We start from the raw sequence: 25,520 nt of genomic DNA on the forward strand, positions 1-25,520 counted from the left end.
TCAGAATCCTTAACAAGGCTCAGGGATTCCTCAGCAGCCAAGTTCACCTCCCCAAAGCAGAAAATTTGAAAATAATCTTATGGGAAGACCTTGAAAAAACAAACCAAGGAACGTGCCTCTTGGTGCTCTAAAAGCAGATGCCATAAGTTGTTTCTGTTGTTATTTTGATTATGTATTTTGTGGTTTTATATTTTGATTTTATTCTGTAAACTGCCCTAAGACCTCCGGGTATAGGACAGTATATAAATTCAATAAGCAACAACAACAATAATAGTCAGGGATGATTGGAGTTATAGTCCAATGGCATCTGAAGGGTCAGATGTTCCCCATATAAAGGGGTCATTTCGATTGTGGCACACATTAAAAACATCACTTCTTTGATTATAGCACACATGTACAATTAAAGCATACATTAAAAAAATTCAGGGTATGCATACGTTCCGTTTGGTACTAGAGAAAGTAAGAAAGCCGAGACCTTATTTTAAGAGCAGACAGGTTGTTCGTGCTCTGTACCAAGCCTGTTCATTCCCTATGCCTCTTTTGTTCTGCTTGATGGATGTATTTGGGTCTATGAGAACCAACTTTGCCCCTTCTTTTCCAAGAAAGAAAGAGAACGACATAATTTAGCTACCTGCAGTGACAACTCTGTCATGGACACACATCAAATCTCATAAGGGAATTCAATACATGCTTTTCACATTTGCATATAGAATTCGGTATATCTGGCAAAGCTAAAACAATGAAAGCTAAGCCACATGCCCTGTAGGCCAAATTCAAACAGCAATCCATCAAAACTCAATCAAACAAGAAGACATTTACCATAATATCTATTTTTCTTCCTGTTTGTGAACAACATTTTTTCAATAATTAAACCTCCTAACACATGTACAAAAGGGTGTATCATAATGGCAAATCTGGGTGTCTGAATTATTAGTAGCTCAAGTGAACTAACCAATTTTTGTTATATTAAACTACCTAATCTAATTGAAACCTTATCCTAAACCATACTATAATATCATATGCCTGTGATTTGGTCTCAGGGTTCCTATCCCTTTAAACAAAATTCACTGAAATGGTATAAACAATTAACAACAGGAAGGTATATATTACAAGGGGAAATATTGTGGAGTGTCAGCAAAACATTTAACCAGCATTCATTACTAAACCTAAGGTCAAGGCAGACACATATTCTAAATGAGATTTTGAGTTGCACTAATAAATTATCAGCTGTTTTAATTACTTTTGCTCTCTTTGTGTGCAACTAAATTCTAACTGGGAATGTTGTCTTGTTTTTATTATATTTTTTAAATGATAACATCAACTCCCAGACTTAAAATCAGAACTCAAGTGTTTTGGATTGTTACCACTCATTTCTATCTCCTTCCATTTCCTTATTCATATGTATCTTCCCTTGACATTTCTGTATTACTGACATGCCACTGGTGCTTCTGCTCCTCTGGGAATCTTAATGCCTCCAGATTCTTACCTGTATCTACAAAGTTTCAGGGGCCTATCTAGTGTGCACTGGGCAAAAGGCATTTTATCACTTAACTCCATTAGTGGCCAAGCTGTCAAGCAGGTTACATGTGCATTATTTTAATACTTTCTCAAGTGGACATGATTGAACTAAATTGCATTTATTCTGTGCTTAAGAGTGAAAAGATGACCCATCTCTCCCTCTTGATACAATTCCCTATTTTCTTTTTCTTGGAGAACAGGGCCTTCTATTTTATTTTATTTTATTTTTTCTTGCACTATCACTAACCATGTCATTCTGAGCCTCAGGGAAGCTAATTGGGATGTTAAATACAGTCTTTCTGACTCCCTGTCCTGGGGCGGGTAAGGAAATTCAGGAATGACGTGTTCAATTACAATTAAGCATGACACATGCACACAGCATGACCTTCGCTAGACTCTCGGATATTATTATGAACATCCTAGGCTGAGAAGGGATGGGATGGTTTAAAAGGCAAAACAAAATCAAGTGTGAGTTAGATCAGGTGTCACAATACTTTGTTCCCAAGCATTTTACCTCGTAATGACAGCATTGCCCCAAGCCAAAGAAGACACCAAAATATTGAAGCAGAGCCCATGCCTTATGCGGATGTTAAGCTATTTTAAGAACAAAGGGAATTTTATATATTTATATTAGTTATAAATAATATATAATATCACACACACAATACTGCAAAATATGCTTCCTGAAATACCTCTTAAACAGTTCCCCAGTGGGTATTGGTCCCTGAGCCAGCAGGTCAACATCAGTCAGGGTGAGTCTTGCCACACAGCAGAGTGAAACAGGATGTGGAGAGAAAGATAAAGGCAAGAATTGTTGCCTGACTGGTGTAGCAAGGCTTTTTTAAATGTCTGCCTTAGTGAGAGGGCACACATGCTGCTTTTCAGGCAGCAAAATGCCTTGAGCCATCAATGGTATCCACATATTGAATTATTCCTGGAAGCCAACAGGTAGCCAGTACAGTTGCCATGACACTGGTTAAACATGTTCACACCTCCACCACGGTAGTCAGTAGAAGGACCACACTAGATGGCATCAGCTGCAGCTTCCAAGTCTCCTTAAGGGGCAACCTCCTCTTGAGGACATTGAAATGGTCAATACTGGAAGTTAAAATGTGTTAGGTCCCCATCAAAAACATGACTATCTGCAGACCTTTCCTCATAGACGTTGGTCTTCAACCACCTGTCCAAAGTTTTCACATCCTTTTCTCACAATAGCATTGATGTCGGTTAATCAAGCCATTTTTACCTGTTCATTTTTTCATGGAGAAACATATCAAAGCATTCATTCCCAATTTCATTAACAGTTAATATGTAATTCATTGATCAATCCCATAGTATCCTAATCCATTTCAAATTACAACTCTTTTAATCAGTTATTTAAATCGTGTTCTTCATTAGCTGTTCTATCAATGCATTTCAATATTAGCCAACTACATAGCACCTTCTTCCCGCCTGACTTTTCTTCAAACTATTCATCTACTGCAACAACAAAGAAAGGTCCTCCCAGTTCTTTATTATTCAAATCAATCAATATTATTCAAACAATCCTTCCCAGTAGGATTCATCGAATTCTCCCAAAGGTTTATCTAAAATGAAAGGTCACCTAGTCACATCTTTGTCACCTTGTCAGGCAGTCTTTGTGTTGGTTTTTCATATTCTCAATTAAGTTATCAAAGTCTTATTTGTTCTATGCATTTATAAAAAGCAGTGTAAAAAACCCCAGCATCACATTATTTCAGCTCGTCACAAATGTTGTAAAAAGTAAACCAAATAATCATTATACCGGGGGTGGGGGGCAATTTCTGTTTCTGGCTCAATATCTTGTGTGGGTTCTTCAAGCAGTTGTAGTAGAACATCTGCCTTGCATGCATAAGGTTCCAAGCTCAAACCCCAGCACCTGCAGGTAGGGCTAAGAGCATCCCCTACCTGAAATCTTGGAGAACCGCTACAGATAATACTGAGCTTGATGAACCAAGGTAGCTCCCTATGTTCTGGTGGGGGAGGCAGTGGGAATCAATAGGCTAGCTGCACACACACTGCCATTTCTATTGCCTTCCAACTCATGGAAGGCAATAATCTCAACCAAGGAGATCTTTTGCATCTATGAAGTCTCCCTGCACATTTTAGAACTCTGCATAATTAAGGTTCTAAAATGTTAAGGGAGCATTTTGAAGGATGACAAAAACCAGGGAGGGAGGGAGGGAGAAGAGCTAGCACACTCATCTACACTGGCCCCTCAGGTGTTTAGTGTCGCCATTCAGGGCTCCAGCATTTTCCTATCGGAAACAAGGCTATTACGGTATCTGTTGACGCAACTGTTCTTATTCTGGTTAAGCACCTTTCAGAGTCAATCTGCCAAGGATTAAAAATTAACAAATATGCAGTTTGTAGTTCTTGAGAATCAACATCATGTAGCTGCTGAGCAAAAGTGACACCCTAATAGGTCACAAATGAGAAGAGACAGAATTTTACTGCTAAATCTAACCACAGGGCATTGTGGGAATTCTAAAGGAACCTTCATATTCATGAAGCTTAATTATACTGAAATTGCCAATCTGTAAAGTACAGCTACATTCAAGCACTGATTTCAAGACTAAAACATGAACAAAGAGAATATGGCTCCCAGGAGATGCTCTGCAAGGATGTGTAGAGAGGCACAAAAGCAGGGCGGGGGAGAGGACCCAAATCCACAGATGCCACGTTTATCCTAATAAGGTAGGATAGCAGTTGTAGAAAGAAAGTCAATTTGGGGAGGAGAAGCATGGTGGGTTCTTCTTGGGAAAAGGGAGGGGGTGAACCAGGCCTGTAGGGAATATTTGGTTGGCAATATCATAGGAAGAAAGACTTGTAAAACAGCAGCATTGCATGGCACCAGAAATATGAGGCCTGCATTTTAGTGCTAGCAACAGATAATGGGAATGTGCCCTGAGTGCCTTGTAAAATTCTCTTTTTAAGAAACTAATCAAGCATAGATAGTGCACTGTGTTGTTCATGGAGTTCATTAGTTCTTCTTACAATTCCATACCCTGTTAATGCTAGCTATGGGATATATGCATATAGGGGCAGGGAAATATGCAGGCCTTGGTTCTAGGGATTTTGGGATGGAAGTTCCTCTTTTTGCACAGGAATACAGCTATAGCCTGAGACGTAGTAGAAACATGGGTTTCTGGCTCAGTGCATCACCTCATTCATCCTTGAACCTAAGGATATCCCCACCATGGATAACCAGAAGCTGAAAATTACATGACATGAAGCACTATTGTCATTTGGCATTAGAGTTCCTTGGAGCCACAGGCTATGGCCAAGGCAATGCTGTCAACATGCCTTAAAAACAAGTCTCCTGTTTTCCTTTGCTTTTCCTGCTGTACCAATCAACCTCACCAAACAATTCACACACCTTTCTCTTTATTATTTAATAATTTATTATTATTATTATTATTATTATTATTATTATTATTATTATTATTATTTGTAAGTGGGAGGGAACTTTGGGCAACTCAAAACACAACATTTGAGACCCCCAATCATGTGCAAGGCTATGCATGGCAAGCTGCTCACGTACAGGCTTCCTCCCTGCAGACTTTGCACCAATATGCGGATAACCAGTGAGCAGGACCAGTAGTGTGCCCAACACCGGGTCAGTATCCTGGCTCCCTTTCCTCAACGTATCAAGTGGGAAATGTGTCAAAGGCAGCTAAAATCACAGCCAAACAGATTCAACAGCAAAGTGGACAAATGAGGTCAAGAGCTGAGAGACAGCAAGGAAGGGAAGTCAGCAGTCTGAGCAGCAGTGGCTGGCCTGGTGCCATCCTCCTGACAGCAGCACTGCTATCACTTACCTAGATAGTGTGGGGATTGGATAAGGTCAGGCTAGCCTACACCTGTGGAAGCCCTAGAATGACTCAATGAGTGTGCCAGTGAAGAAGGAGCACAGGAGGCAGAGCATCACAACACTGTGGGTATTTGTTACATGAGTATTTTTTCCAAATATTTTCTTCCTGCATTATAATGCACTACTTTCAGAACAAATACATATTTGGCTGTGGTGTGTGTGTGTGTGTGTGTGTAATATCTGCTGCAATTTAGTTAAATCCTATCGCCAGTTTAGAATCTCCATGACAGGTACAGAGGGTGGACCAAAGTGTTTTGTAAAAATGTTTACTTAGGAAGGATGCAGCACATATTTGGGAATTGATCTGAAAAGAAGTGAATTGAGTACTCCCTTAGGATCACTCATTCAGTGAAATATATAACCATTAAAAAATGAAAAAGCAGCCATGAGTAGTCAAAATCTCAGTAGGAAACAAAATGGGATTGTGAAACAGTTTCAAAGTATTTGTTCCTTGCACCTACCCATACAAAGGTCAGTCTTCAGGTTTTCCTAAAAAGGTTGGGTATTTACTTGCCAGGCACTTTAAAATCCTTTGGGAGCATGAAAGTTTTATGGAAAAATGAAATGCCACTACCAGTTGCGGCTATATTGTTTCCCAATTTCTTTCCTCAATTATCAAACTTGCTTCATACTCCTACCTTCACTTTCCAATGCAATGACTTTTTCTCTCTGAAAAACTGCTCTCAAAAACATACCCAAAAATACTGTTTTGAGTTTCTTCAAACAGCAGCTGAGTATCTTCAAATACCACCACCACCAACTCCCCCTGACAGTATGCAGAGAAGGAACCACCTCTGTCATCCCTTATGCCCTCTTGATTCCAAAACTGTGTCTCCTCACCTTCGGGAGTGATATGTGGAAGACAAGAGAGGAAACTAAATCACTTTTGTGCATTCTTTTAAGCACTTGAAAAGTCTCCCTGAAGGTTTTTCAAGGGTTTGAATGAAATGCTAAAAGAGCTCCATTCAAAGTGCTCCTGAAGGTAGGAGTCTATCAATTGATGAAGATGATCATCCAAATGTCATAGACCGAATGGAGCAAACAGCACGCAGACCTAGTGGTGGGAGGAAAAAATCCTTAAATAAGAGACACGGGGGAATGATTAATGGACTTCAGTGTCTGTACACTAATGCGCAAAGTATGGGAAATAAACAAGATGAGCTTGAGCTCTTGGTACAGCAAACTAAATATGACATAATAGGCATCACTGAAACCTGGTGGGATAAGTCCCACGATTGGAATGTAATAATGGAGGGATACAATCTATTTCAGAGAAACAGACCAGACAAGAAAGGAGGAGGAGTGGCGTTATATGTCAGGGATGTGTATACCTGTGAAGAGATCCAAGATTTAGAACCTCAAAGCCAAAGTGAGAGCATTTGGGTCAAAATTAAGGGAGAGAAGAATAACAGTGACCTCATTGTGGGAGTTTACTATAGATCCCCAAGCCAAACGGAGGACATAGATGATGCCTTCCTGGAACAGATGGCCAAGCATGCAAAAGGAAGGGAGATAGTAGTAATGGGGGACTTCAATTACCCGGATATTTGTTGGATGTTAAACTCAGCCAAGAGCATAAGGTCAAACAGATTCCTCACTGGCCTTGCAGACAACTTCATTGTCCAGAAAGTGGGAGAAGCTACAAGAGGAACAGCCATTTTAGATCTGGTCCTAACCAATGTTGATGACCTGGTTAGTGGGGTAGAAGTGGAAGGATCATTAGGCGCGAGTGATCATGCTCTTCTGAAGTTTACTATACAGCGGAAAGGAGCAGCCAAGCATACTAGGACTCAATTTCTCGACTTTAAGAAAGCCGACTTCATAAAACTTAGGGAAGTGCTGGGTGAGATCCCATGGACAGTAATACTAAAAGGAAAGGGAGTTCATGATGGCTGGGAGTTTGTTAAGAGGGAGATAGTAAAAGCACAACTTCAGGCAATACCATTGAGACGGAAACATGGAAGGTGCCTAAAGAAGCCAGGGTGGCTATCTAAAGAACTTTTAACTGAGTTAAGATTAAAAAAGGATGTGTACAAAAAATGGAAAAGGGGGGAAACCACCAAAGAGGAATTCAAACAAATAGCCAGCACGTGTAGACACAAAGTCAGAAAAGCTAAAGCACAGAATGAACTCAGGCTTGCTAGAGAGGTTAAAAGCAACAAAAAAGGCTTTTATGGGTATGTTCGTAGCAAAAGGAAGAACAAAGAAACAGTGGGGTCACTCAGAGGAGAAGATGGTGAAATGCAAACAGGGGACACAGAAAGGGCTGAACTCCTCAATGCCTTCTTTGCCTCAGTCTTCTCCGATAAAGAAAACAATGCCCGACCTGAAGAATTTGGAGCAAATGATTCAGCAGAGGAAACACAGCCCAGAATAACTAAGGAGATAGTACAAGAATACTTGGCTAGTCTAGATGTATTCAAGTCTCCAGGGCCAGATGAACTGCATCCAAGAGTATTAAAAGAACTGGCAGATGTGATTTCAGAACCACTGGCAGTCATCTTTGAGAATTCCTGGAGAACAGGCGAAGTCCCGGCAGACTGGAGGAGGGCAAATGTTGTCCCTATTTTCAAAAAGGGGAAAAGAGAGGACCCAAATAATTACCGCCCAGTCAGTCTGACATCAATACCAGGGAAGATTCTGGAGCAGATCATTAAGCAAACAGTCTGTGAGCACCTGGAAAGGAATGCTGTGATCACCAATAGTCAGCATGGCTTTCTGAAAAATAAGTCATGTCAGACTAACCTGATCTCGTTTTTTGACAGAATTACAAGCCTGGTAGATGAAGGGAACGCAGTGGATGTAGCCTACCTTGATTTCAGCAAGGCATTTGACAAGGTGCCCCATGATATTCTTGTAAAGAAGCTGGTAAAATGCGGTCTTGACTATGCTACCACTCAGTGGATTTGTAACTGGCTGACTGACCGAACCCAAAGGGTGCTCATCAATGGTTCCTCTTCATCCTGGAGAAGAGTGACTAGTGGGGTGCCACAGGGTTCTGTCTTGGGCCCGGTCTTATTCAACATCTTTATCAACGACTTGGATGATGGACTCAAGGGCATCCTGATCAAATTTGCAGATGACACCAAACTGGGAGGGGTGGCTAACACCCCAGAGGACAGGAACACACTTCAAAACGACCTTGACAGATTAGAGAACTGGGCCAAAACAAACAAGATGAATTTTAACAGGGAGAAATGTAAAGTATTGCACTTGGGCAAAAAAAATGAGAGGCACAAATACAAGATGGGTGACACCTGGCTTGAGAGCACTACATGTGAAAAGGATCTAGGAGTCTTGGTTGACCACAAACTTGACATGAGCCAACAGTGTGACGCGGCAGCTAAAAAAGCCAATGCAATTCTGGGCTGCATCAATAGGAGTATAGCATCTAGATCAAGGGAAGTAATAGTGCCACTGTATTCTGCTCTGGTCAGACCTCACCTGGAGTACTGTGTCCAGTTCTGGGCACCACAGTTCAAGAAGGACACTGACAAACTGGAACGTGTCCAGAGGAGGGCAACCAAAATGGTCAAAGGCCTGGAAACGATGCCTTATGAGGAACGGCTAAGGGAGCTGGGCATGTTTAGCCTGGAGAAGAGGAGGTTAAGGGGTGATATGATAGCCATGTTCAAATATATAAAAGGATGTCACATAGAGGAGGGAGAAAGGTTGTTTTCTGCTGCTCCAGAGAAGCGGACACGGAGCAATGGATCCAAACTACAAGAAAGAAGATTCCACCTAAACATTAGGAAGAACTTCCTGACAGTAAGAGCTGTTCGACAGTGGAATTTGCTGCCAAGGAGTGTGGTGGAGTCTCCTTCTTTGGAGGTCTTTAAGCAGAGGCTTGACAACCATATGTCAGGAGTGCTCTGATGGTGTTTCCTGCTTGGCAGGGGGTTGGACTCGATGGCCCTTGTGGTCTCTTCCAACTCTATGATTCTATGATTCTATGATTCTATGATCTGGGGGGCCAAAACATGGCTACTTGCCCATCTCTACACTAAGCACTTTGTCTTCTTGTAAATTCAGGTAGTAGGGTAGCCCATGCAGTGCCCTCCAGATATGGCTGGGCTCCAGCACCAGCCAACATGGCCAAAGACTAGGGGTGATGGGAGCTGTACTTTAACAGCATCTGGACGGTGCCATATTGTCTAGCTCTTGGCTAGTCCATAATGAACTCCCTCAATCTGCAACATGGGCTGTTCCAAATCACAAATAAAAGACCAAGGATCAATGTTCTTCCCTGCAGCATTCTGCATCAAGATGCAGAGGACCAGCACCACCTAAGGCAGGCTTCCTGAAACTTGGCCCTCCAGATGTTTGAGACTACAATTGCCATCATCCCTGACCACTGGTCCTGCTAGCTAGTGATCATGGGAGTTGTAGGCCAAAAACATCTGGAAGGCCAAGTTTGAGGAAGCCTGACCTAAGGAAAGGCGAAAGGTAAATTTCAGCTACCCCTAAAACTAGTCCGCATGAGTGCACAGCCTTCGTAGACTGCTGACAAAAACATAAAGCCCACCACTCAAGAATACTTTGTCTTGTGGGCAAATAAGCAGTCCGCATCTACCTTTCATGTGCACTTTTCCTGTGACAAAATCTGTCCTCCAGTTTCTCTAAAGTTTCCCCCAGAAGACCTTCTTCTTTGCTGCCTCATTCTCAGGGCACATTTGAATTGCTTTGGGTGCAGGGTTTTGAACTTGCCTCATCTTTTTCAGGTGGCCCAGTGTGGTATATGTGAGTGTGAGTGTTTCTTTCCAGCAAACATTTCTCCAGCACTTGTATGCACAATATGTGGATGTAACATCACACATCTCATCCTGCAGCTGTGAAAGCTCCCTTGTCAATATTTCTACTGGAAACACAAAAAGCGGTGCTTCCCCATCTGTTCACTATCCAAAGTCACCCTGGCTTATATGGCATCATCTTCTTGTTAACTATGCTATTATTTAAGCATTTACTGCAAGGAAGCAGCAAGACTGAACATTTAAAAGGTAATGAAGGTATTCATCAGCGCATGCAAATTCAATTAAAGCCTTTGGAATTGCAAAGGTCCTGGCCCTCTTCTTTTACATGGTTTTCTCTATTGATATTTTGGAGTTATGTCTTTTTAGAAATGGCATATGTTGTGGCTGATTTCAAGCTGCATCTTAATCTTCTAGTTTATGCCTCATCTGAAGCATCAGCGCATGTTAAGTGGCTTAAACTAGAATCTATTGCAGATGATATTGCATTTCTTGTCAGTGTGTTTGTTTGAGGGGGGAAAGGAAGGCCTCTATAGGTTCAATTAAGTGAGCATCTCATGTGTTTTGTATCTGTTAACTTCCTCCTACAGAACATTACTGCAGAATATCTTATTTCCTCTGAATTAAAACTGTTGAAGCTTAGATGATTTGTATGTAGCAGTTTAACTGCACCATTTATTCAGGCTGTTCCTCTTAAATAAAATCAATGCTATTTTTGCATCCTTAATGGGAGCCTATTTAGTTAAATACACAGGCATTTTCACCTTGAGCAGGCAGGAGCATAAGATACCCCAGTTTCTGATGAGTGGATGGGTACTTGCCTCAGGCCAATGCTTTAATGAGAAATTCTGAAGCATACAGCCAGGCTGCAAAGTCTGCTGGGCAATGCCTTTGGTTTGGCTTGCATTTAAGGTCGGTGCCATCAAAGTCTGAATAAATTCCCCTGAATATTTTGCTCTTTCAAAACATACTTCATTATATCAAACCAAGTTATACAAAAACTAGAATTAAGTCCATTGATCTCCATGGGTCTACTCTGTGTATGACTAGCATTACATCTCACCTACTGACTTATTTTTTTTATCCCTTGGCATTTTAATTAAATACATAAGAATTGGTCACCTTGAGGGGGCAAGTGCATAAGATGCCCCAGCAGAGAAAGTTACAGGACAGAGACAGATTGCAAGGGAGGATATTCAACAGCAATTCCTCCAGAAAAGAAGGAAGACTCTAAGAATAGTAGTTGGCCTGCAAGAGCCTAGCCCTCCCCATATGATGGGTCCACAAGCAGAGACTTGGGAATGTCCTCAAGCCCTGCTCTCTGATGTAAGAGAGGGCTGAGAACACTCTAGGGGGTTGTGACCTTGTGGAATGTTCCACACTCTTATTGTCCCTTAGCTGCCCCTTCAGACATTGTGTTCTTTTGAACAACATGACTTTGAGGGCAAAGAGGTTTTTTTATTAGTAGAAGGACAATAGCTCATTCCAAATTGGTCCAGTTATTATTCTGAGAAGCTGCACCAATGCAGATAAAACGTGTTAATTTGGGTCCTTCTTCTTCCAGCTTTAATGACCTTCATTAAATTGTAATCAAATGCACATCGAAAATTATCATTAGCGCGTGAGCAAAAGATGTTTAATGTCATTACATATCCAAAATGTCTCCAAAGAATCACATGGAGCCCTAGAAATTGATTCTGCAAGCCAATGACCAGCATGTGGGCAGCAGAGCAGGGCTCAATTATCTTCCTTCTCTTTTTGTCCAGAAACTCTTTTGGGGGGAATCATTACACTCGGTCTGTAAAAACTACTTTTTCTTTGTGAGTTTGGCTTAATTAACACAGCTACTTTTACCTGCCAACCTAGCAGTTCGAAAGTATGCAGTGCAAGTAGATAAATAGGTACCGCTGAGGTGGGAAGGTAAACGGCGTTTCTGTGCGCTGCTCTGGTTTGCCAGAAGCGGCTTAGTCATGCTGGCCACATGACCCGAAAGCTTTACACCAGCTCTCTTGGCCAATAAAGCAAGATGAGCGCTGCAACCCCAGAGTCTTCCGCAACTGGACCTAACGGTCAGGGGTCCCTTTACCTTTACCTTTTTACTTTTACCTTTGCCCATGGTATACATTTGGAATGCTACAGAGAGGTGGCTGCTCTGAGGAGATCAAAGCCCACAGCTTTGTAATTCAGAAACCAACATTCAAACATGTTCCCTGAATCCAAATGCCTTTTCCAAACCTTCTCAGCAATTCTGGGGCCACCTTTTGGAAAACAGATTAGAGAAGCAAACATGCAAGTCATTTGCAGCATTATCTGAAAGAAAAATGATGCAAGTCTACTCTGTTTTCTCTGCTGAATCACAGAATCCCTGAACTGGGTAGCCCTGACCTTCCAGAAGTAGCACATCACGATCCATTTGTTTCTAAAAGCCCATAGATAAAAGGGGAAAATAAATTTGAATTCACAGTGAAAGCAGACATCAAGTACTAGGCCATTCCCCAAATGGAATTCAGTCAGATTTTATCCCTAGGTGAAGAGCTAAAAGTGACCTTCTTCTAGTTGTACATGACAATTTTCGACATCTGAAAAATATAGAATGTGCATTTGTTTAGGGGGAGGGGAGAATGCAGCTCTCACTCTCTCTTACAGTAGGTGGCCTGTAAGATCAGACACAGGAACATTAATCTTCTTGGCTGTCTGTAACCAAATTCACAACAAAGCAGAGGCAAAGCTCTAGGTTTTTGCCACCATTTTATGTATGTATCTTCTCTTCCCCCCCTAAAGCTATTGCTGTTTTACAGAGGATAAATCCTTCACGCATTAAAGAAAAGGGCATAGAAGCTACTGTTTAGGGTACAGCCACATAGCAGCTTGTCATGAGTGTTTTCCATGTAGTGTTCTGTAGCCTTCAAGTGTGATTTGGTGCAGCAGAGAGCAGGCGCTTATTCACTATGCTGCATGAGTTCTCATGCAGCTGTTTCAAGGTGGGGTGTCAAAAACGTGGGGGATTGTGCAAGCCTGCATACTTCCTTGCAGCAATGACTTACCACGTCAACAACAAATCCCCTTGGCTTTTTTCTTCCTCTAAAGGAGCAAATGCACACAAATTCTCCTTCATGGGCCACTCCAGCCCAACAACAGCAAGGCGAGCTCCTCCTTCACCTTCCATTATATATGCACATTTTATAAGTTACAGGTGCAGGACTGGGTCTAGTGTAGTACTGGGTGCAGAGGCAGGGATGTGCTGCTCCCATCGCTCCAGAGAAAGTATATCAATAGAAGCACTTAAGAAACTGTATACAACACTGGCAAGTACAGTGGCACCTTGCTTCTCATATGCTTTGGTTCTCAAACGTCTTAAAACCCGGAAGTAAGTGTTTTTCGGAAGCCGAATGTCCAATGAGAAAAAAAAGCACTGGTTCTTACCATTTGTAAAGTTAACTTGTAGCATCATTTTTTCTGGCTCCCTTGTAGGTTTTTATATGCTTGCTGTTTCTGATTGCCATACACTTTTATTTATATTCATTTATTTATTCAGCTTCTTAGCAACCCAACAAAAGCAGTTCTCCCTAAGCTACATTAAAAAAACCCAAAAGATTTTTTTTTAGGTCACAATTCTAATAAAATAAATAACAATAAGGAAGCATTAAAAAAAATCCAAAGCAGAGATCTAAAGACATTCCAGTTCTTCATATTCAGTAAGAAGAGAATGGAGCATGGCTACCTGTGAGGTACAGCTGAGAGAAAGAGAGTCAGACAGAGAAGCTAGGTCAACACAAATACAGAGGTGTAGATTTGTTATTATTATTCAGAAAGGTCAAAGCTCATACAGCAGAAGTGCTCAGTTAGATGCCAGGACAGTAGCTCACCTGAGACATCAACAGCAGAGCAATGAATTTTTTTAACTCTTGTGCAATGAAGCATTAATTGCTTTAGAGTCCAATTCACTGCACAGGATGCACCATTATCTATCGAGGCTCAGGCACAATGAACCCAGCCCTCTTCTATTAATTCATAGCTGTTAATGCAAAAAATTCAGATACAAGGGGGGAAATCAGCCTCAAGGACGACAATATGTTCTCCCCTGCTCTCTGGCAAGCATTCAGCGACTTGCCTGATGTCAAGACTCTGAATTTTAGGCAGATACACAGGACGAGCTTGACCCCACTAAAATATGGGAGAATGAAACAAGATCAAAAAGAATCAGAGAAACCTAACAGGGGGGTTTTTTCCCCCCAAAGAAAAAGAAAAAGCAATAGGTGCTATAGCTGTATGTATACCTACGTACTTCATTTCATGCACCCATAATTCTCCCTGGCAGCCACATGATTAATTCAAAGAATTATTGATTTTTCCCCCTTGCTCAATCCTGCTGACCTGCTTTTGTTGACAGGTCTGTATGGATCACACTCCTCTGTCAGCTGAAATCCTGGCATCATGTTGGTCTCTGTGGCCTGCGGTAAACATTTCTACTGGTTCAACATTAATAGCATTTGAGTGCCTGATAAAAACATACACTTCTGCTTCAAAAATAACGGATATCCTAAAAACCTGTATTAGTGGAATTATTGAATGATGAGCAATTGGGATATTATTTAGACACACTTGCTTGTTATATTCAAATAACCAAGTAGTCTGCTGGGGGGGGTCAGTTGTATACTAGGGGCGCCATACTGGTAAATGACTGGCCGCTGTAAAAAGGCCCCGTCAATGGCTTCACAAGAAAGCTCCAAATTAAATTTTAAGCACCTAGATATATAACAGATTAAATATTACTCTAGCAAATATTTTTTTTTTTACAACCATGTTTCAGGGGTTTAAAACAAAAACATAGCCCTTTGTGAATTATTATTTCACATGACCTCAGGTTCTTTAGCTATATTTTTAGCTATAATCTTGATCTAAAATATTTTTAAAATCTAGATTATTTTCCATGTAAATTATGAATAAAGTTACAGCTTGATTCAAATGCTGAGCACATTTAGAAAGTGAAAAATCAGGTAAATTATTACTGGCAAAATGGAAAGCTGCTGTTTGGATTTCTGGTTACATATATAAAATTACAGGTGCCTTCTAGCTTCCAGAATACCCTGTCACATATAAGCATATAAAATGCTTTTGTCAAATATAATTTCAAAGGACCACTTTTCACAATGTCAACAAGAACTGCTAGTTTGTGGTTTTCTGTATAGTAGCAAACAAGAGCAAAATCACTGAGAGAAACTGTTCAGGGTTTTGCTTTCTGTTTTGTCTTTTCTGTAAACACTCATGTTTAAGTTAAAAAAAAAGAACCTCAATGAAATATCATTTCAAAACAAATTTTGGTCCCATGCTGAATTTTATATGAATGGGTATAATATTAGCAATTAGTTGACTTTGGGAAGATTATCCAGTCTCTGCAATATTGCGCCCACATCAATGGTGTGTCAGTGTCTCTAATAATGTGCTTCTTGTTTTAACTCATTAAACTTTTCAATCAGCTTCATAGGGCAACACCATTTCCAGCTTAATCCAAAATGTCAACTTCTCTTCATATCAAAATAAAACACAGGTTAGTCATCATTCACAGTGGAGGTTTTCTACTCTGAGCCACTTGAAAATCCTCAGCTAAACCACATGCATAGACAAAAGCTTTATCACATAATGGCTTTTGAGCAGTAAAGCATACTTTCATTAAAATGAATGAGCTCCTACATCAGTTTTATTCTTCAGATCAAGTCTGTCAGCACTTTACAGGGAGCTTCCTTGGTCAGATGCAGCCTCTGAGGAAAATTAAGAACAGGGAATACTGCTTTTGGTACTCTCCAGCTACACTGCCATGATCAAGCCACTCATTGCCTTGAGTTGGTCAAGACCATAACAAATAGTCCTGAAAGAAGTGCAGAAATATGGAAAGCAAAGGTGGGGGGAATCCTGCTGCATCCAGTTGCCCTCACTCAATGGTGACAAACCAAATTCTACCAGTGAGCCACATAAAATAGATCTGGGCCAGGGAAGGAAGGGGTGGGTTTGCAAAGCAAACTCGCTCTGATCCAAATGTGAAGATCAGTTCAGGGGCCTGCTTTGGAATCTACACATTACCGAATTTCAATATTTGCATTATGAGCAGTCCAGGGGTGCCTCTCTGCATCCTGGTTGGTTTGTTTTAATTTGTAATTCCAGATGCCTGGATGAGATGCTAGCTAGCATGTAGAGCTCCTGATGCCAACGGAATGTGGCAGTGCTCCCTGGGAGAGGCAGAACTTGATAATTCCCTATTGCTTCGAGAGAGATTTGCAGGGATAGAAACATGGCCTTACTGATCTCTCTGAGAGAAATGGGGAAGCATCAATACCTTTTTCTCTCAAGGGACACTGCTATATTGTCTCCTAAGAAGCCTCATCTGCAGCTCGCTGGACCGTTCAGTGATGGCTCTGAAACTCCTGCCTGGTTCACCATCTCCTCTCTTTCTGTGGCCCTGGGGAAGACAAGGGAGAGGTGGGGAGTCTGAGAACTGGCCAAAAACCCAGGCAGCTGGCATGGGAGCCTCCAGTGCTAGGTCACAGTCTTCAGGGTCACAGCCACCGTGGGGTTCTAGACCCCTGCACCTCCTCTGAGGAGACATCAGGTGTGAGGTCTGGAAGAGACAGATGCCTGACAGAATCTGGCTGCCTCTCCACCCCTGTTCTGTATGGTGTCAGAGGACTCAAACTGGGAATTCTGTCAACAAATCACAAGCACCTTACTCCTTATACCACTGGGACAGTTCCAAGGCAGAGAGAGCTATTAGCTTTGGTGTGCTGCAGTGTCAGGCAGATAATGCATTGAGAAAAGTACTGCAGCTCATCAACCCAGGAAGACCAAAGGGAAGCCAAAAGAGTCTGGCCAGACTCATATAAACTAAACATAAGAACCTGCTGAATCAGGCTAATGGCTCATCTAGTTCAGCATTCTGTTCTCACAGAGGCCAACTATGAGCAGAGTTGTGCAACAGGAGGACACAAATTTGAATACTTGTTGACAACAGAATTACTATTGACATTTGGGGAGCTGGGTGCGGCCCCAAGTCTGAGGCATGGGGTGAGAGTCTTATTAGAATAAAGTTATAAACAGAAACAAAAAAGCAGCCGATCCTTGGAGGGGCCCCTCTGGCCAGCTTAGTCCTCTGAGGCCTGGGGCAAGTGTACTCAGCTTCCCCTCCCTCTTCATAGACCTGGGTGGGCATCATGATGAACCTTTCAACTGATTGTGTGGGAAAGTCCCTAAGTACCACTTCCAGCCACAACAACTTCAACAAGTCCCTGAATGAGACTTCCGTGTTGGCTTTATGCCACTGAACTATAAAGACAATTGGATGGTTTGTGTTATTCAGTGGTTTTCAACCAGTGTGCTATGGCACCCTGGGGTGCCTTGAAGGATGGTCAGGGGTGCCACGGGCAACACTGGCCTCTGTCCCTCTTTCCTTCCCTCTCTCCTTTAATGCCCTCTCGTGTATCTGCCTCCCAAAGGCTTGCATAGCTGTTTGTTGCAGCAGCCCTGGCTACAAGCTCCACAGGCAAATGGTGCCTCTGGGGCCAGTCACGGGGTGCTTCCCAGGTCCCTGTGGGGCAGTGTGACAAGGCACCTCTCTTTGGGGCAGGGGGGCAGCTCAGAAACCAGGGGAGCGGCTGCAACTGCCCAGAGGACTCCCAAGGAGAGGGGAGAAGAGAGGAGGCTGAGGGAACACCCCACAAGGGAGAGTGTTCAAAAAAGGGTGGGAGGCTGCTGGTTCTGCAGGCAAGGAGTGACATAACTGGGCTCCTGAGCCCCACAGGGGTGCCACAGAAAGAATGTAGTTGGTCAAGAACCCAGAAAGGTTGAAAACCTCTGTTGTTATTAGTTGATACTGGGTGTCCAAGTGCCCAAAAATTCCTGATGACCCCATACATAGCAAAGAGAATGGTGGTGTGAGGGGAGGGGAAATAAAATGGTAGTGCAGCTTTGGGAAGTCTGGTGACACCATTTGGGAAAAATCTAAAGTGCTTAACTGGAACCCCCATCTCCTGATACACAAAGAAGCCCTTTCTTTGCTTCCTTCCTATTCTTTTCCTCACTTGACCTTTTCATATTTTCTCCATTCATTTCCATACACTCAGCATTTCCCCACTTATTTCCTCTGTTCGTCCTTTGCAGTCATTTCTCTGCCCCCTCCCCATCTCACCCTAGGGAGTGATAGCCACTTAAAGGAACATGAGTTGTTTGTTAATTATTCATTCTGTAATGAGTGAGGAATCAATGAACACTTTTTTTGTTTCTCTTATTTTTTTTAAAGACCACCCCCATCTGTGTATTGCAAGCAGCCTTGTTAAGACAAATAAGAGTGAAATACAGAACCAGCTATCAGTGATTAGTGGCTGAGGGCAGAGGAAACTAGTGCGAAGCGGTAAGCCATCAAGCCCCCTTAGTCAGCAGGAGTAGCTCATATATACCATAATTATAAATCACATTGTTCCAAGAGGTTTCCCTGCAGAGTAACAAACTTCGTTCTTCTCCTCACCCCCCAGTATTTAAATTTTCATCATCTCTCTGAAATACTCATTGCAATAAATGAGTCCTGTCTTTCCTGTCCCCCTCAAAAGCAGATAAGTAAACTGAGCTAGTATTACCATTTGAAATGTAGAGTTAAACCATAATTTGCATGCTGTGCTTTACGGCTATATTTTAATTTGTGCCAAATTGCTGAGAAGAAAAGAACGAAAGAAACCCAACATATGAGCTCAACATGGACCCAGACCATGAAAAGCCTTATGTCTCTGAAGGTGATGACTAGTGAATTACTACTGCCTATAGTGTTGTTCTTTTTAATTAACTGCATGTGAGTCCATATTTCTTGCAACCCTAGACCAAAGTCATAGGCTCTGTCTTTGTGACATAAGGGCATTGGTTGTGTTGGGGGTTGTCGAAGCTTTATTTGTCTGAACAGAGCGCTCAATATAAATCAGCGGGGTAAAGTTCACTTCTGTTTGTACTGCAGTCAACTAAAGGAGTATCAAGCATCTGCCAAGAAAATCTCAATACAACTTTGTACTTTCACTTCCCACAAAACACCGAGAATATCATATTACTGCAACCCGTTTGTATTGTTCTTTCATTTCAGTAATCTGCTTCTATTTTCATTGCAGAATTCTACTTTTGTGTCTCATAATTTGGTTCACAGCCTTCCAAAATAGTTGTGCTTAATATGTCATCCAAACCCAGGCTTTCAGCTCTCCTGGACAAACTATGAGCTTATAAACCATGGGCCAAATCTGGGCTATATCTTATGGCTAGCTCTTTGGAGAAAGCCCAACCAGTAGAAGTTTGAGATGCAACCAAGCCATGGATAGCCTTCCATGCCAAGCCAAGCCATGCACCAAAACAGCCAAGTAGGAAGGCACTGGGACATTGTAATTGTTAGGGCTACAGCTATGTAGTTTGGTAGCCACATAGTCCAGGACACCCCAAATACAAAAAACAAACAAATCTGAAAACATGACATGTGTTCTGCTTTTTCTCAAAATGATCATAGTATTTCCAAACCACCCAAAACAAAAAGTTGAAATTTGGCACAAAATTCAAGGGGCACTGAGAACTAAGTAAGTCTGAAAATGGAATCTATTTGTAACTATTAAAAAGCAGGGCATGGAGTTTACCTCTGAAGATGGCATTCTACAGCACAGAGCAAGCAAAGCTATTATGAGACAGATAGAACATCAGGGTTCAACATACATCTATGCTTGTCAAATGCAAACTTCATTTACTAGCGCACATATTCAATTTAATTTCTACCCTTGCACATGTAGGAGGTTCGCTTACAAGGGACTACTACAGTCCTACTACAGCAGTCAACTTTTTTTTACTGTCTTCATACTACGGTAGTCAGTATCTGTCTGTCCACATACATAAAAATGGCAGCTATACCTCTTGTGTGTATAAAAATGTGTTGTTAACAACTTACACATAATGTAACTTCTGCCAATTCCCCATTCTGCCCCCAGTACCACTTCCCATCCTGAGCCAGAGGGTTCTTTGTAAGGCACAAAGAACTGCAAGCGGAATGGGAAATCAGCAAAAGTTTTGGCCCCCTTTTTCTACCAGTGGGAGTGTCTCTGAATGGAACTCTGCTTAAAGGATGGTCCCACTGGTGCAAGAAAAGTCTAAATCCAAGCATTTGGATTTAAACGTATTCCAAAGATCTCTATTAATAGCATGGACATAAATCACTTAGGGTTTTTTTTTACCATTTGTAGGAAACTACATATTCTTAATTTAGACTTTTTATATACTGTACTGAAGTCAACACATTTAAATAAAAGCTAATGAAAGTAAGTTTTATTATGAATATGGCATACTTTTCAGCTATCAGTCTACATTTTTCACCTGACAAAGCAATGAAACTCCTTTTACAATATGCCAATAATACAAATAAATACATACATATATCTTACATAGCAGACATTATTTGAAACATGTAATTTATTAAAGGACATTTGAATAGCATGCTTGTGAAAAACTGTAAATATGACTTATTATAGTCAGTATGTAATGCCAAGTATGGAAACTAGTTGCAGGCTTTATTGGGGCTAAACCAAGTTTAAGTAACCAAACTTCAGCAATCGCAACCCAGAAAATAATATGATAGTGATATACCAAACCTATTTAAAATTAAGCCCAGGGGAAGAGGACTGTTTCATCTCACCCTCTACCATGCAACACCATCTGATGTGTTGATAAATTCATCCTCATCCATTGACAAGATGATATATAATCTGCTGTCACACACATGCACATCTATAATTAAGTTGTTTACCACTTACATGCTAAAGTGGTTTCTAAGAAGTTTACAACTATAAAATCAATTATAAAAACCATAGATAACTAAAAAAAACACACCATGACCATTCCATTGGGACACTAAAACAACCTTCATTAAAATATATGATTTAAAAAACAGCTAAAAAGCATGGCAATTAAAACAGCTAAAAACAATTAATACAGTAAGAACAGAAATTCAGTTTAGGCGAACACTTGCCTAAACAGACATGTTTTCAGGAGCCAGAAGTATGCCAATACTAAGGGGCCATTCCTATTTCAGTAGGGAAGGCATTCCAGAATACTGGTGCCAGCTACCTTCAACTCAAAGGAAACATCAAACATAGCAGAAAAAGTAGATGCTGGAGGTGGTATGGGACCATGAAGTCAAGGCCTACCTGAGACGAGTGAGACTGTGTCTTTCTCCCATGAGACAACAGTGATGTATGCCTCCACAGAGGAGGGGATAATGCACTTGAAGACCGCTACATTGCCTCTCATGGCTTTCTGGTCCTCCACACGGACTGTATATGGTTCCCGTAAAACTAAAACACAGCAAAATAAGGAGACATCAGGTAGTGAAAGAATGCAGAAAAATGCATTCTCCTGCAGAAACGCAGGCAAAACATATTGAGGCCTATGAGTCCTTTAGCTTTCAGGAGCCCTCTGGCCAAATTTGCCCAAATCAAAAACCTACAACAGAATCAAATTCTGCTATAGTTCTCTTGAAATGGACCTTGAAAAATTGTATTCACTCAGGATGAAGAAAATTTGACAGATGAGTTAAAATGCATTCTAGGGAAATGGAAACAGTGCTGTTTTTCTTCCATTGTTTACTCATTTCTTGCTATCTGGCGGTTTTATCCAGAAGCTTGAAAAATGTTGGACCCCACCATCCAATAACATGCTAGTTCTTTCTACTAATGTTGTAGCATTGTATATTAATATATCAGTCATTTACTCCAGCCTCGTGAAACTTGTGAACAACAGTTCTAATAGTCTGATAACTGTTTCATAGATGAAGCTATTTGGTGACTGAACAGGGGAAAGCAGAGGACACCATATATTATTTGTTTTTCTCGGCATCCATCTGTCAAGAGAAACAATGGCGTGTGCCTCCAGGGCCAAAATCAAACCACTGGAGAATCACAGTGGCTACAGAGACTGATAACTCATAACTGCTGCCCCCGTGTTGTTTCTGCTGTGTTAGCAGCACTAAAGTGACCTCTCCAAGGTACAAGCCTGGGCAGTTTGTATGGAGGTTCTTGGCTGCCCAGACAACAAGACCCACCCCCCAGCCTTGCTGATGTGGTCCAAAGGAAAGCAGAGCAGTGCATTTGGCACCAGCTTGGCTGCAGAAGTTGCTGGAAGGAGACGTACAACATGCCATTCAACCATCTTTGGGACTCCACTTCAGATATGTGTAAAGTGTACTCCTTAGTCTTTTCACCTCCCAAAGATGTCCCACAAGGAAGCAGGATGTTTCATTAAAGCCCTTATATTGAGACTCTGCTGAGATTCAGAAAAGGATAGAGAGACTGCTTGACGGACTCTTTTGATGCGAGGATGTGACCCCAAAGAACTGCTGCCTGACTCATGCTGGAGAGGGATGATAACTGATGTCAAAGTGTATTGGCTAGCAAAATATCTACTTGTATGAAGTCTGAGACTTCTGAGCAACCCATATAGGCAGCTTTGACTGCTTCTGATACCAGGAAGAAAATGCCTTCCATGTGTTCTTTTGAATCCTTTTATAGTAAAGGTAAAAGGTAAAGGACCCCCTGGAGAGTTAAGTCCAGTCAAAGGTGACTATGGGGAGCAGCGCTCATCTCCCTTCAGGCTGAGGGAGTCAGCATTTGTCCACAGACAGCTTTCTGGGACATGTGGTCAGCATGACTAAACCACTTCTGGTGCAACAGGATACCGTGACGGAAGCCAGAGCAAACGGAAACGCCTTTTACCTTTCTGGCACAGTGGTACCTATTTATCTACTTTCACTGGTATGCTTTTGAGCTGCTAGATTGACAGAAGCTGGGGCAGAGCAACGGGAGCTCACACTGTTGTGCGGATTCAAACCACCAAACTTCTGATCAGCAAGCCCAAGAGGCTCAGTGGTTTAAACCACAGCACCACCCACATATCAGGCATTTATAGTAGAACAATGCCTAGAGACCAAAAGTATATCAACAACTTCATTGGAAGAACCAAGGAGGGTTAAGATATTCTACTCAGTCTTGAATAACATTAGGGTTCTGGTGCTATATGGGACCCTGACTAAGTAGACCTGGAAAGACTCACTACATCTCACCATTTGATTAGGTCCTGTCACAGGCTATGCCATGAGGTTCAAGTTCCCCATAACAGAGAGTGTTGGTAAACGAAACAAGAGAGAAGAACCCTTTGAAAAATGGCCCACCCTGCGTTTATAAAGGAAAGCTATGGCAGTTAAATGCATATGAGTCTGTAACACAGATGTCCCCAAAGATTTGTTTTAGTGAGTGGAAACAGATGAAGCGAAAGAGAAAGCTGTTAACAAAGATGAAAATGTGATTATTATTTTTGTGGGAAATCATCCTTGGCTCTAACGTAAGCATATTACTGGCACAATGGGACTTTGTGAATTCTTTCACAACACATAAAACCAACTTGCTTTATATTTAATTTCATACTCTATATTAAATCAAATTTTCTATAGTAGCAATTTAGTAATATGCAGAATTTAACATCAAGTGGATTCAGTTGCATTTGTTTTCATTGATGACGATGTATCTGAAAATAAAGCAAGAAATGACTTAACATTCCGTCTTTTAACACACAACAGGCCATTTGCTTTTTTAAACAAACAAACAAACAAACAAACAAACAAACAAACTATTGTGGCAAGGGCCCAGCCTAGCCTATTAATTTTCCACATAGTTTCTACATAGTTTGATTAGGATAGTTTTTCTCAAAGCAATCCCCTACCAGTATTCTGAAATATCACAGTATCTGGAAGGTTGCAACTGGGGATGGGTCAGATGCAAAATAAAACAGGGGTCCTGCACTTTGTGTTGCAAAATGCATTTCAGCTGTGCGGCTTGTCACACAACTACTAATGGTGCAAGACCTTGTTCTCTTTTGCATCTTGCCACCCTAGTTGCAATATCTTGTGTAGATGTTCTCCTATTTTGATTCCTGTAAACATTACATCTCTCATGTTTCTGCCTGGCAAGTAAGACACTGGACATGATCCAAGCCACTTTTCTATGCTATACCACCATCTAGCACAGTAACCAGAGCAATATTTGACTGTACTCACCGGCCTTAATGTGAACATCCTGACTTCTGATTTTCCCTGAAGGATTTTCAGCTGTGCAATAGTAAGTGTTATCATGGATTAAGTTATTAAAGCTTGAAGGAGGGAAAGGGAAAATTTGGAGAGTGCCATTAGGGTGGACGTGGCGGATCCCTGGAACATCGTAGATCTCCTCGCCCGTTGCTAGGTACCATCTGAGCGTCACAGGAGGGATCCCTGCTGCAGGACAGGGCACCAGAGTCCCTGTGGTGCTAGCAAACACTACCTCTTGCAAAGATGCATTGACAAAATATAAGCTGGTATGTAGATCTTCACCGAAAACTGCAAGACAGAAACAGAAATGTACATAGTTAGCAAGGGGTAGGGGTATTAAAGTCAGTTTTCCTCTTATCTGTTCATTAAGGATGACACGGTACTGTTAATTGGGATTTTGCAGTAGCTGGACATTGTTCTATATTATACGGCATTATCTTTTGGTTTGCAAACTGCAATGAAACAAAGCTTGCTAGAGAAACTGGATTCACGTGGAAGATGGCAATTTCCTTGCTCAGGTGTCATGGCAGAAAACTGTAACCAATTTAATTAACTAAGAAGTCATGGACTTCAGATCAGAGGGCAAAGAATATGATAATAAGCAGGAATAGTGTTACTGTTTTGGAGAAAGCAAATGAAATTTCTTCCAAACATTGTCAGCATTTTTTATTTTAAATAAAATAGGAAGAGAGATCATCATACTTTCATTAAGATGCCAGTAGCATTGTCCTCTTTCACAAAAACTTTTTACACTGATCTTTGTAAACAATACCTTTCTTCTTCTTCATTTTAGTTCTCTTTACATTTTATGCTTTTGTAATAGTCAGTATTCTGATGATTAAACTAATCTCTCAGAAAAGAAGAGAACTTGTTCTTGAAGGAGAAGGTTCAGCACCCTGGACAGCAGGTTTCCTATGCAACTGTAATAACAACCTAGCCGCTTTTCCTCTCAGGTTCTTTTATGGGAAAACAAACAGCTTCTCTCTCATGCCTATCTCAGGAGGGAGAACCACGCCCAAAAAGTCCATCTATGTTTCTACTTAGTCCCTCCTTGCCCTCTTCCTTCGCCACATTCATGCCGCCACATCCGCTACCCTTACAGCATCAAGATGTTCACCTTTCTTGGCCCCAACCCAGGTCTAACCATTCGACATTATGACCCAAACTGCAAGAACAGGGAGATTGGTAATTGACATGATTTTTATTTTTAAAAAGCTGGAGAAAGAAG

At 41.4% G+C, this 25,520-nt stretch overlaps 1 protein-coding gene across 6 annotated transcripts in view; it reads right to left on the reverse strand.

Moving 5' to 3' along the window:
• DSCAM (DS cell adhesion molecule) overlaps positions 1-25,520 on the reverse strand; it is a 322,736-nt gene that overhangs the window by 245,590 nt on the left and 51,626 nt on the right. For all 6 annotated transcript variants that reach the window (XM_053386764.1, XM_053386765.1, XM_053386767.1 and 3 more), the window contains exons 2-3: positions 24,263-24,580; positions 21,363-21,509 (exon numbers count right to left, since the gene is read on the reverse strand). In XM_053386764.1, coding sequence (XP_053242739.1) covers positions 21,363-21,509; positions 24,263-24,580 — 465 coding nt within the window. The remainder of the gene's footprint in view (positions 1-21,362; positions 21,510-24,262; positions 24,581-25,520) is intronic.

Source organism: Podarcis raffonei, chromosome 4 (genome assembly GCF_027172205.1).
Source record: "Podarcis raffonei isolate rPodRaf1 chromosome 4, rPodRaf1.pri, whole genome shotgun sequence".
Taxonomy (NCBI): domain Eukaryota; kingdom Metazoa; phylum Chordata; class Lepidosauria; order Squamata; family Lacertidae; genus Podarcis; species Podarcis raffonei.